The following is a 13,485-nucleotide window of genomic DNA, read 5'->3' as shown; positions in this document are numbered from 1 at the left end:
ATATTCCTAATAACTGTTCTGTGTATGCCGTAAATTCAGCCTGTATTGCAATCAAACGAATTGGAGCACTAAAAGACGGAGGTATGTAGTACGTAAACTCTGCTTTTATGAAATTTCTGTTTATAGAAATAATACTGTCAGATATAATGGACATCCGTAAACTTACACACTTGTCTAGCCCCATCTCTTCTTGTAAACTTCATGTTTTCAACAACGCCATTGAAGAGCACTTTATGATGTACTCAATATGGATTGAGGATCTCATTGGTGATCCGTATTCCAGTAAACACGAGGCACAGTTTCCTGGTACTTGGACACTTTAAATATGTGCATTGTGCTGCGTCTTTAGGTGTTAGTTTCAACATATGACCCCGAAACGTTATGACTTAGCTGCAGCCCAATACATGGTGCAGGCATTTCAGTTAGTGGGAGCTCAGAATCAGGAAACATTTCAGTAGAGTTCAGACTTGATTTATACTCCTTGTGTTGGGAGCTGTGTCTAAGAATGTGTCTGAGTGATGACTTCATTTCCGTTGTTACTCAGATGTACTGGACATTGCATCATCTACATGAAGATGCTGTTGTGCTCAGGTACAAATAAACGAAAGGCATGAAGACGTATACACATTAAAATAATGGACATTGAGACAGACGTAACGGTTACTACTTACAGTCGAATGTGTGAGTGAGTCTGTTTTGTCTGGAGGTGGCAGATCTATGATGGCAGTACATAATGATCAACCTTTCAGTATAGTGTACAGATCAGAAATGCCAAGTCCATTTGAAGGCTAGTTAGCCTGCATGCTGCAGATGACTGGTGGGGATATGCAACTGCATCGTCACAGAAACAGGAACAACTATTTTGGAGTGCTAATGTTGCAGGCTGCACCATATCCACAGGTCATCCATCCTGGATCGCCATATTGGATTCTGACATCATCGATGATGTCCAGGATCACTATCTTGGACTGTGGTATCATAAAGCTGTGCTAAGGTCCGCCATCTTGGACTGCCATCTTGGAATTCGATCTTAAAGGGCACCTTATATTTTTACTAACTCGGGACCTTTGCCTTTCGCGGGCAAGTGCTCTACCAACTGAGCTACCGAAGCTACGGTCGGGCACGCAGTTTTAATCTGCCAGGAAGTTTCATATCAGCGCACACTCCGCTGCAGAGTGAAAATCTCATTCTGGAAACATCCCCCAGGCTGTGGCTAAGCCATGTCTCCGCAATATCCTTTCTTTCAAGAGTACTAGTTCTGCAAGGTTCGCAGGAGAGCTTCTGTAAAGTTTGGAAGGTAGGAGACGAGGTACTGGCAGAAGTAAAGCTGTGAATACCGGGCGTGAGTCGTGCTTCGGTAGCTCAGTTGGTAGAGCACTTGCCCGCGAAAGGCAAAGGTCCCAAGTTCGAGTCTCGGTCGGGCACGCAGTTTTAATCTGCCAGGAAGTTTCATATCAGCGCACACTTCGCTGCAGAGTGAAAATCTCATTCTGGACACTCGAACATATTTCAATCTCCTACGAACCAGCAGACTTGCAGAGTAATACAAAGTCTGCACACATGGTCATTTTAGTACTTATCTCCTGTCAGTTGTAATCCTGACTTGCAAAAGACTTCTCCCACAAGAGCTATTGTTAATGTAGCCATATTAGCATTCGTCAGAAATGATTTAGATATCCTGTGGAATAGAGTAAGCTTGCCAAAAAAACATTCAGGTAGCAAATCGAAGTCCTACTATTCCTCCAATAGATGATGACTTAAAAAACCTTTCATAAACAGACCACAGCTTCACATTCCTCAACAGTCTTCATTTACAAATGTACTACAAATGACAAATGTCCTAGGTTATACGTAAATCATCAACAACTTATGTGAAAAGTCACTTAAAAATTAGTTAAAAGTGCAATACTAATCTGAACAATAGATAACTTTCTGTTTATATGAAGGATGATTGGAGATTAATGGACAGTCTACATCGATACCTTTAGAAACAAAACGCTACTTCACACTGATGTAGACGTAAATGTGTAGTGAATTTGTTGAAGGAACCACATGGATATTGCCATCAAATTCGTCTGCTGTGAAGGCATCTGGTATACTACTGAACATCTGCGTGATTTAGACATTCTGTGGAAATCGGTAACCTCGATAACAACACACATTTTGGAGTTACGCGATGGAGTCTATATTTTGTGAGGCATTAGAGATGCAGGAGTGTCGTCAGCAGTGATTTAACGGCGGCATTTTCGTGTTGTGTGCAATCGTCAGATTCAACACGGAATGTTTTCAGTGGAACATACTTCACTCTAGAAAAGCAAGGAACGGCATACCGGATCAAAAATCACACGTTTCAGATATTTTCAACTTAAAAAGGGTTTTTCCAATCCATGTAACGCAGAACTGACGCTGTACTATGTGACGTAATTACTATAGGAATGAGACTAAACACGATTCTGACGTGCCTTCAATGATGCTAACAAACAACTTTTTGCGTCACATCCCACGTAACTCGATACCGGTGTTGTTCCACTGGTGAGAGGGTCGGGATGGATGTGGCACGGGGATCTGTCCTGCCGGCCGCTTCCTCGTACCTAACAAAGATGCCCTTAACGTGATAATCATTAGGTAGGGGCACTGCCACGTGTCAAAACTACACCTACTAATTTCCTCCTGTTCTGCTATCTATGTTGCTCGCGTAGAAAAACCTTTCACTAACATCTGTTCTACAACTTGCGAGATTACTGTGCACTCTGACTAAACGATGTGAGTGATTTCGACGGACAATTCTCTCATTTGACCACAAAATTCTATGTTTTCGAAATCAAATTCGTTGACTTCGAGGCGAAATTCAGCGATATCGACGAAGATGTGCTAATTCATTGATTTCGAATTATATCCGACTGATTCCGACATAATATACGCCAATTTCGATACAAAATATAATGAGTAGCCACTCTTGTTAATAGAATCACTCAGATGAAGGACTGAACTACATCACTGATTGATCTTTTAGTCATTCCAACATAGACTTCTCCACATATACATGGTATGCGGTATATTTTAGGCATTGCAAGGGGTACTTTTACTCGTTTGCCGATCTGTGACACCCTCTGATCTTCTTTGTCGGTTAAAAAACAGTTTTTGCTCTGTGTTTGCGTAATGTACGGCCGCTTCTGTCCGTCACTCTGGGAGTTTACGGCAGAAAGGCTGTGCCCAATATTTCTTCTCTCGATGTGTCACTTCACCATGTTCGAGTCCGTAACTGACACGGAATGTAACTGATGTTGTACCCATAGCTGCTCAGCACGCTTTCTACGTGTTGCATCTCGCGTCTGAGATACTGCGGCTCGCATGTGCGTCTTGGCTGCATTACGAATGAATTAACCACCCCTGTTTACAAGTTTGTGCAGGTGTCAGTCCGCATGTGTCGGTTTCCAGTAGAAGCTGTGGCCCAGGTTTCCATCATCCTGCGTAACCGTCACATATAGAAAGAGTATCTGTTGGTTCTTTTATAACAGCATATTGAAGTTCATGTTGACATGGAGACTATTAAGGTGTTTCAGGAAATCACCAAGAAGTTTGTAAACATACACAAGAAAGGTATAGTTGACATATCTGTACCACATCTTAGGTTTACAAGGTCTCAAGGTGTCGGGTATATGCCGCATTCCATGTACTTGTGGCCAGTTTTACTTTGGAATGACTGAACCATCAATCAACCCCAGAATCACCGAAAATAAGCGACGTTGCAGGTTGGGACAGGTAGAGAAATCTGCAGGGGCGCAGCAGGGGCTCTGTAAAACCGGCCACGTCATAAAATTCTCCAGCACGGAAATTGTTGCTGTGCAGAAGAGCTAACACACTGTCTTGTTCAGAAATGTTGTAGAAATCCCTAGAAGTGACAGTAGCTTTGACAAGAAGGAGACAAGCCTCAAGATGAACGGATCCTGGATTCCTGTGAAGCAGCGAACGAGCATTGCAGGTATCAAGGGAAGAATCACAGCGATAACGACGAAAGAAAGGTCGTCGGACGTTGGTGCGACGGGTGCACACAATCAGCTCGACTCGCGTCTGCGACGGGCAATGGAGGATTGAAGCTTTCACAATGCTAGACACTCGTGCTGATGAAACGTCAGAAAAATCATAAAACCAATGTGAGCCGAAGAACGCTAGATGGAAGTCAGCAGGCATTTCGTTGACAAGTGGCCACGGAAGCTTTAACAATTTTGTAATGTCAGTATTGTTTCTAGTTCACAAGAAATTAACTTAAACAGACTTTAAAATATAATGCTTCACATTTGCTGCAGCCTAGTTGGCACACAAAATCTCTCTTCAGCATTGCCTATCTCAAACTCAGCGCTGACAGTCCCAACCACAACTGAAGCACAAAAGATGACGCACAACTGACGCTTCTCCCTTAAGTAGCGTTGCTGATGTCACACTTCCCTATTTATTGCAACTAAAATAACTTTGGTTGTCACCGTTGATTTATACCAAATGAGACGTTAAAACTATGGAAATATGTGATAGCAGTCATTCGTTGTGTAGAAGCCACATTATATCATCATAGTAGTTACCTTGGCATTAAATAATTACATTTTAAAATATTTTTGCAACACTGGTTTACACAAAGGAGGCATATTGATAAGTTAACATGAATTTTAAGTGGTCAGTTATTGTGAATCGTCTTTCATGATCTCTCACCTCATGCTCTCGAAATTTACAAAATACGCACCATACCACAATGAAAAAAGCCTTTATTAATGGCCGATTTAAATTAATTTAATGTAACTATAAAAAACGCTGAGTATTATAAATTAAATGTGATAGGGAATAAGTAATGAATGTGCCTGCGCTACGTTGACTTCATTATACATGGCACTGTGGAGAATTGTATAGTCTAATTCAATTTACTTATTGCCCATAATTTTAAAACTATGACGTGTATCAAAGCTGGCACTTACAGGTATAATATAAGTAAACATATTTTATTTGACAGCTCGTTTAAGTTCATAGCACCTCAGGTTCGCCCGCCGCGGTGCTCGTGTGGTTCTAGGCGCTGCAGTCCGGAACCGCGGGACTGCTACGGTCGCAGGTTCGAATCCTGCCTCGGGCATGGATGTGTGTGATGTCCTTAGGTTAGTTAGGTTTAAGTAGTTCTAAGTTCTAGGGGACTGATGACCTAAGATGTTAAGTCCCATAGTGCTCAGAGCCATTTGAACCATTTGAACCACCTCAGGTTCTTACGTATTTTGCATAACTGACAGTTAGTCTATTAAAGTTGGTATCTCCCATCTTACATTTTTTTTAAATTTTATGCTTCATACATTCATAGATGGCAGTTATAAGAGTCGAGGGACATGAAACGGAAGCAGTGGTTGGAAAGGGAGTGAGACAGGGTTGCAGCCTCTCCCCAATGTTATTCAATCTGTATATTGAGCAAGCAGTAAAGGAAACAAAAGAAAAATTCGGAGTAGGTATTAAAATCCATGGAGAAGAAATAAAAACTTTGAGGTTCGCCGATGACATTGTAATTCTGTCAGAGACAGCAAAGGACTTGGAAGAGCAGTTGAATGGAATGGACATTGTCTTGAAAGGAGGATATAAGATGAACATCAACAAAAGCAAAACGAGGTTAATGGAATGTAGTCGAATTAAGTCGGGTGATGCTGAGGGAATTAGATTAGGAAATGAGACACTTAAAGCACTAAAGGAGTTTTGCTATTTGGGGAGCAAAATAACTGATGATGGTCGAAGTAGAGAGGATATAAAATATAGACTGGCAATGGCAAGGAAAGCGTTTCTGAAGAAGAGAAATTTGTTAACATCGGGTATAGATTTAATTGTCAGGAAGTCGTTTCTGAAAGTATATGTATGGAGTGTAGCCATGTATGGAAGTGAAACATGGACGATAAATAGTTTGGACAAGAAGAGAATAGAAGCTTTCGAAATGTGGTGCTACAGAAGAATGCTGAAGATTATATGGGTAGATCACATAACGAATGAGGAGGTACTGAAAGGATTGGGGAGACGAGGAGTTTGTGGCACAACTTGACTAGAAGAAGGGATCGGTTGGTAGGAGACGTTCTGACGCATCAAGGGATCACAAATTTAGTATTGGAGGGCAGCGTTGAGGGTAAAAATCGTAGAGGGAGACCAAGAGATGAATACACTAAGCAGATTCAGAAGGATGTAGGTTGCAGTAGGTACTGGGAAATGAAGAAGCTTGCACAGGATAGAGTAGCGTGGAGAGCTGCATCAAACCAGTCTCAGGACTGAGGACCACAACAACAACAACATTTGGATTGCTTCGAAGTTTCGCAATTTTGTACACAGCGCAGTCCATGAGATCATAGGAGTTAGGTTAGGGGAAACTTGAAAACAATGCACGAGGTAGTGGAAACTTCTCAAATATGCACAATGTCATTGATGGCGTCATAAACGGACTTGGAGGGGAGAAATGAGGCAAAGGTGCAGACTGTTCCAGAACACAGGCGGATACTCCAATAGTGTCACCATCATACTGCCAACGGCCTTGTCAAAGAAAAATAAGGAGAGGAAAGGCATTTGGCACAAAAATCCTGGTAAGAAAAACACTCCCAAAACCCCACCTTCAGCCTCAAGTACAGACTCTACATACCACAAGTTAAACGCTGCATTGGGTCATCCATGCACCTGACACATTACAACATCAGAAAAGAGCCAAAATCGGAGCTGGTCAGAGCTCACTGCACTACGCCTGTCAACTGCCGTCCAATTGCTGTGTTTTCGGCCCTTTGAAGACGAGAAGCTGTATGAGCCGCTTGAGCAATGGTCTTCTGCGTGGTACCCGGCCCCTCATGTCCGTTGCGTACACTTCCATCCGTGGTATTTGCTCAGAGTCTAGTTGTGACGAATCTGCATGTGAGACGCGTCTCTGGCCGCTAGCAGTCAGGATCTTTTTAAGGCCACTCTTTTGACTCTGCTGTGCGCGGCTGCGAGGGGTGCACCATTTTCTGCAGATGCTTCGGACACTTTGCGTCGATACAGCAGCACTTGGAGCAGTTTTATTCAGAGTGTTGTGATGGGCACGTCCAAACAGAATAGTTCCTTTGTCATACGGCCACGTCTCTGTGTTGGGCCAAGTTACCGTGCTGAGCCCGTACAACTGAGTGACACATACAACATCACTTCATTGCCACGACTTACTTCAGTGGCTGAGGGAAATTTGGCACCCCAGTACACCAGTTTCTGCACCATTTGCAATGCTCCAGAGCGACCATCTTACTCTGCTCGGGAGTGACTTGTGTTCACCTTTCGTAGATGCAGGGGAACAAGGACAAATATCTACTGAATTAACACACACATTCAAATAACACAACTCTTTATTTGGTACTGAAAGGTACCTATCTTTTATAGCTCTCCACTGCTCTGACTGAAGTAAACGAGTGTAGAATTATTTATACAAGTCTTTAGATCGTGCACTCTGAATGTTCTGAGTGCAGTTGTTGCAAACGTTGTTCACCGAATAGAACCTGACACACGGTCCAGACAAGTCTGAAATAAGCTCGGCTGGGCGGTGACGCGGCGACTGTGTCCACAGGAAGCAGAAGTCGACTCGATCTGATTTCAGACGTGACTGCTGCGCTTGTCCCTTGCGACCCTATTTTGTACCTGCTGCGCAGGGCCTCACAACTTATGGGACGCTACGGTCCGAACCTTACACTGATTGGTGCCGTCTGCGGCTCAGCTTGGACGTGCAACATTACTGTGGAGGCCGACTGCAGGTGTGACGTTAATGACGACCGACGACGCTGCAGGGACTAGCATTTTGCCGAATGACCTCGTGACTGTCGTCTCGTCTGGAGCAGGGAAGGACCTGCAGCAGTGGTGAGTTAGCCTGCACTGAGTCGTGCAGAAGGCCGCGCGCGGAACCGGCGTCGCCTCGCGCCGCCCGGCTGACGCGGCGGCCCTTGCAGGCGCTGGTGTTCCTGCGGCAGCGGCGGCGCGTCGACGGCCTGGTGTCGAGGGTGCGGGCGTGCGTGGCCGCCTTCTCGCCGCTGCGCGCGGCCAGCCGCGCCGCCACGTTGCGCGAGGCGCGGCGGCGCGCGCTGCTCATGTTCTGCGTCTTCTTCGGCATCGGCGCCGTCGCGCTCAGCCTCTTCTACGCGGGGCCCGCGCTGCAGAACCTCCAGGACGCCGAGGTCCTCGCCAGCGCTGCAGGTGAGCCGCCGAGGCGCAGAGTCGCCTGCCGTATCAGCCACCACTGAAGGTGGTGGACTAAGCCATATTTAACATCCTTGGTACGTGATCCAGGCCGTGCGGAGTGGCCCCGCGGTTTGAGGCGTCATCTCCCGCCGGAGATTCGAGTCCTCCCTCGGCCATGGGTCTGTGTGTTGTCCTTAGCATAAGTTGGTTTGACTTACACTACTGCCCTAACGTGAAAGAGTACTACTGACCAGCCAGTGGCTTCAGTTAATATGTTAGCGGTCTGCCCTGGGTGAGACTTCTGAGTACAGCAAAGACGGGCAGCAGGCCGCCACTGGTTGCCTTGCGGTATTACGTTTTGCATCCACACTGCCAAACAAGTGTCCCGTACGTTGTATCCTGCTCGCTAAAGACGACGCAGGGCGACAAGCAGGGAATGGTGACATCTGTGCACGTAGTTTCGGTGCATAGATTCTGAGAAATCAGTGCCCTTAACAACCACCTCTGGCCGTAATAACGGCCTTGATACACCTGGGCATTGAGTCAAACAGAGCTTGGATGGCGTGTACAAGTACAGCTGCCCATGCAGCTTCAACACGATACCACAGTCCATCAAGAGTAGTGACTGGCGTATTGTGACGAGCCACTTGCTCGGTTACCATTGACCAGACGTTTTCAATTGCTGAGAGATATGGAGAATGTGCTGGCCAGGGCAGCAGTCGAACATTTTCTGCATCCAGAAGGCCCGTGCAGGACGTGCAATATGCGGTCGTGCATTATCCTGCTGAATTGTAGGTTTTCGCAGGGATCGAATGAGGGGTAGAGCCACGGGTCGTAACACATCTGAAATGTAACGTCCACTGTTCAAAGTGCCGTCAATGCGAACAAGAGGTGACCGAGACGTGTAACCAATGGCACCCCATACCATCACGCCGGGTGATACGCAAGTATGGCGATGACGAAGACACGCTTCCTATGTGCGTTCACCGCGATGTCGCCAAACACGGATGCGACCATCATGATCCTGTATACAGAACCTGGATTCATCCGAAAAAAAATGACGTTTTTCCATTCGTGCACCCAGGTTCGTCGTTGAGTACCCCATCGTAGGCGCTCCTGTCTGTGATGCAGCGTCAAGGGTAACCCAGCCATGGTCTCCGAGCTAATACTCCATGCTACTCCAAACGTCGTCGAACTGTTCGTGTAGGTGATTGTTGTACTGCAAACTTCCCCATCTTTTGACTCAGGGATCGAGACGTGGCTGCACGATCCGTTATAGCCATGTGGATAAGATGCCTGTCATCTCGACTGCTAGTGATGCGAGTCCGTTGGGATCCAGAACGGCGTTCCGTATTACCCTCCTGAACCTACCGATTCCATATTCTGCTAACAGTCATTGGGTCTCGACCAACGCGAGCAGCAATGTCGCGATACGATAAACCGCAATCGCGATAGGCTACAATCCGACCTTTATCAAAGTCGGAAACATGATGGTACAGATTTCTCCTATTTACACGAGGCATCACAACAACGTTTCACCAGGCAACGTCTGTCAACTGCTGTTTGTGTATGAGAAATCGGTTGAAAACTTTCCTCATGTCAGCACGTTGTAGATGTCGCCACCGGCGCCAACCTTGTGTGAATGCTCTGAAAAGCTAATCATTTGCATATGACAGCATCTTCTTCCTGTCGGTTAAATTTCGCGTCTGTAGCACGTCATCTTCGTGGTGTAGCAATTTTAATGGCCAGTAGTGTAGTTTAAGTAGTGTGTAAGTCTAGGAAACGATGACCTAAGCAGTTTGGTCCCTTAGGAATTCACACATATTCCAACGTGATCCAGCCTGTCTAAATAGTGTATTGTTTCACACGTGAAATCACTGATGAGCCGAAACACTTTAACCACTTTCCACAATGAAACTGAGTGCGACCTGGCCGGCAGCAGGTCCAGGATCTGGCATGTCTGGAGTCAGTGCTGTGGCTCCACTGTATGCAGCAGCTGGTGTGTCGCTACAGCCTGGCGTAGCTGTGTTATTTTATCAGAGCCTCACTGCTGTCATTGAGAAAAACTGTGCTTAGCCTGGGCCCCTGCTGTCAGTTGTCGAAGTGGTATGTAGACAGAAATTCGAACGATGAGAGGTAGTCCAGCATACAGTCGTTAAGGAGGCACTTACACTGTCCACGAGTGGTGGCACAGGTTCCCTGCTCCCAAGGTGAACAGCTAGCGTACAGTCAGATCGGTTCTTAACTCACGGAAATCAGCCCAGCCCCCATTTTCAGTCACTCACTGTTGTGACTGACAGGAGTGCTGCTCACAGATTTCTCTCATGTGGACTTAGAGTAGTGGCCTCCAAGGGGTGGCGGCTGTAGATAGTACGTTGAACTCACCAGAGCATCCTGCAGCTGTGCTTCCATCAGTACCTGAGATGGATATGGAATGTTCTAATGCCGAGAATGGGTTTAAGGGAGGCGAGGGTTGTATAACAAAAAAATGGTTCAAATGGCTCTGAGCACTATGGGATTTAACATCTATGGTCATCAGTCCCCTAGAACTTAGAACTACTTAAACCTAACTAACCTAAGGACGTCACACAACACCCAGTCATCACGAGGCATAGAAAATCCCTGACCCCCCCGGGAATCGAACCCGGGAACCCGGGCGTGGGAAGCGAGAACGCAACCGCACGACCACGAGCTGCGGACGGGTTGTATAACAGTCGATGATATGATTCCTCCCCATGTAGGTACTAGATGTACTCCCGTATTCTGAGCCTGTCAAGGCTCTTGGCTGGCCTAATTTTTAATGCAATTACAGAAGACCTTTGTATCTGCTTGGCAGTGTTGTCCAAGTGCTGCATCAGGTGTGTTCTGGCGTCCTCCCTCGCACAGTATGAGGATTTAAGCTCCCTGTCTGTATCTTACTTCTGCACTCCCAATGTTGACATCGTTTACAGCACCACAGCACAACTAGCAGGCATGTTCCACTTAGCGTTGACTGTGCCGGTTGTAACAAAATTTTAGTCTTTGACATAATTACTATTCTGCTCTGCAATATATCTTGCAATATATAGTTGTGGCACAACTTGACTAGAAGAAGGGATCGGTTAGTAGGACATGTTCTGAGGCATCAAGGGATCACCAATTTAGTATTGGAGGGCAGCGTGGAGGGTAAAAATCGTAGAGGGAGACCAAGAGATGAATACATCAAGCAGATTCAGAAGGAAGTAGGTTGCAGTAGGTACTGGGAGATGAAGAAGCTTGCACAGGATAGAGTAGCATGGAGAGCTGCATCAAACCAGTCTCAGGACTGAAGACCACAACAATAATATATCTATGGAAAGTTGTTGAAGCGTGGTGAAACAAGAATAGGTGACACGGTGTATGTCCAAACCTCATCATAAAACGTGGAGGACGGAGACTTGACCACCCTCTGGAGCAGGTCAGGTGGCGGTCAGGAGACGCTCTGGCGCAGCACACGTTGTTTCGAGTAGCCCGTTCAGTGCACTATGATTCCCATGTGTTTCTGCAACAGACAAACCTTATGCGTTTCCATGTTGACACAGTGCCATCATCAATTACGATTGCAGTGGGCACAGTGTCATCGAGATTGGACTGAGGGCCAATGAAATCGTGTCGCATGTTCATGTGAATCACACGGACCTCTGGGGGCAGTATTAGGCCATTAAGGTCACTCACCTGGGCTTCCATTCGACCTGTGGTAGTCACCGAAGGCACTGTGATAGCTGTACATACTCGATGTCTTCTCCGATGATGAAGGCAATTTCCACCAGAGTAACTACCCATGTTGAAGACCATAATCGTGCTAAAGAGCTTTCTGGAAAGCGCTACTGGACTCATGGTGATGTCTTGGCCAGCGATTTCACCTGGCGAGCTATCGGGCTCCAACATGCGCCATATATCGCCGAGGCTAGCTTAACCTGTGCTTAGATATCTGGTGCACGAACCTGTGGAAACCCACCACCGACCGAGGACTTGTGGAATCCGCACCACGCAGTATTGCAGCTGTACTCCATTCCAAGGAGATCAACATGCTATTAAACAAGTGGCCCTAGTGTTTGTCAGTGGTGTATTTGTGACGGTTACAGAGTATTTTAACCTACATCGTGTTCCTTAATGGTAGAACCCTGCCCACCTAGGTGTACAACCATTCGTACCTCGACTCATATACGAAAAGATTCAGTATTTTTTTTACCATTATTCCTCAAATCTGCCACAAGGCTCAATCACGAAAACGGTAGGCATGCTGGACGTCACGGCTAGATTTTAAGCTCTGTCGCAGAGCATTCACTACGGCATCTGTCAAATACGAACATACATGACCGTGTCATACCACAGTATGAATCTTGTCGGTGTTACAGATCAGGCCTAATTTTCTGCTACAGATATTTCCTCATCGTCCCTGTGTTCTAGATGTAAGAAATGGAAGGGAGATCACGGTTTAAGGTCCATTCGATCACGTTATTATAGACGGAGCACAAGCGCAGATTGAGGATGGATGTATCCTTTTGACAGGAACCGTCCCAGTGAATTTAACGAAATCAAGGAAAAACTAAATATGGATGGCCGGACGGGGACATGAACCAGCATCCTCCCGGAAACGAGTTCAGTGTGATGACCACCTCGCTGACTGATGCAGTTTTCGTGTCGTAAATTATTCAGAAAGGATCCTGTAGTAATAATTTTTATCCCAGATATTTAGGAAATCTTACATGTCCGTAAAACATAACTTCTATTCCCAGAGTAGGGAATAGTCACAGTCGTTCAAGTACCTGGTTCGACATATGAATACGAGTTTTCTATTATGTCCACTGCAAGATATACAGAGTATGTAACTAGCAACCCTGATCCACTTACTGTCACGTTAGTGTTGGCAAACTATGATGCCGCAAGGTATACTGCCGACGCCGACTGATGTTGCACTTTGGCAAAATAGGTTTACCGCAGCATTTGGGTATCACTTCCATGAGTGAATACGTCTTTGGAAGATAATGTATTTACCAGCCACACTAACAGCTGCTATATCCATGGTAGAGACTGGGTTGATGGGATGGGCAGATGAGATATACCTGGAAATAAGATACTTTATTTCTTCTTCGTTATATACTTGCAGAGGCTGGACAAAAATGTGGGAGAACCACAGACACATCACATTGCCATGTCTAATACGGTGTAGGAAAACTGTAGGTACTCAAACCAGATTGCAGTTGTCTCGGAATGGATGAATCAGATGCTTTATGGTTTTCAAAGGAATATTATACCTTTGTTCCTGAAAAATAGTGA

The 13,485-nt window shown here is 45.8% G+C and overlaps 1 protein-coding gene across 1 annotated transcript in view; it reads left to right on the top strand.

Annotated features, from left to right (window-relative positions):
* LOC124796224 (odorant receptor Or2-like) overlaps positions 1–13,485 on the top strand; it is a 196,622-nt gene that overhangs the window by 46,418 nt on the left and 136,719 nt on the right. The window contains exon 3 of the mRNA XM_047260316.1: positions 7,851–8,202. Coding sequence (XP_047116272.1) covers positions 7,851–8,202 — 352 coding nt within the window. The remainder of the gene's footprint in view (positions 1–7,850; positions 8,203–13,485) is intronic.

This window comes from Schistocerca piceifrons, chromosome 4, assembly GCF_021461385.2.
Source record: "Schistocerca piceifrons isolate TAMUIC-IGC-003096 chromosome 4, iqSchPice1.1, whole genome shotgun sequence".
In the NCBI taxonomy this organism is placed as follows: domain Eukaryota; kingdom Metazoa; phylum Arthropoda; class Insecta; order Orthoptera; family Acrididae; genus Schistocerca; species Schistocerca piceifrons.
The sequence above is the reverse complement of the archived record's forward strand: the minus strand, read 5'-3'. Positions and strand labels throughout refer to the sequence as shown.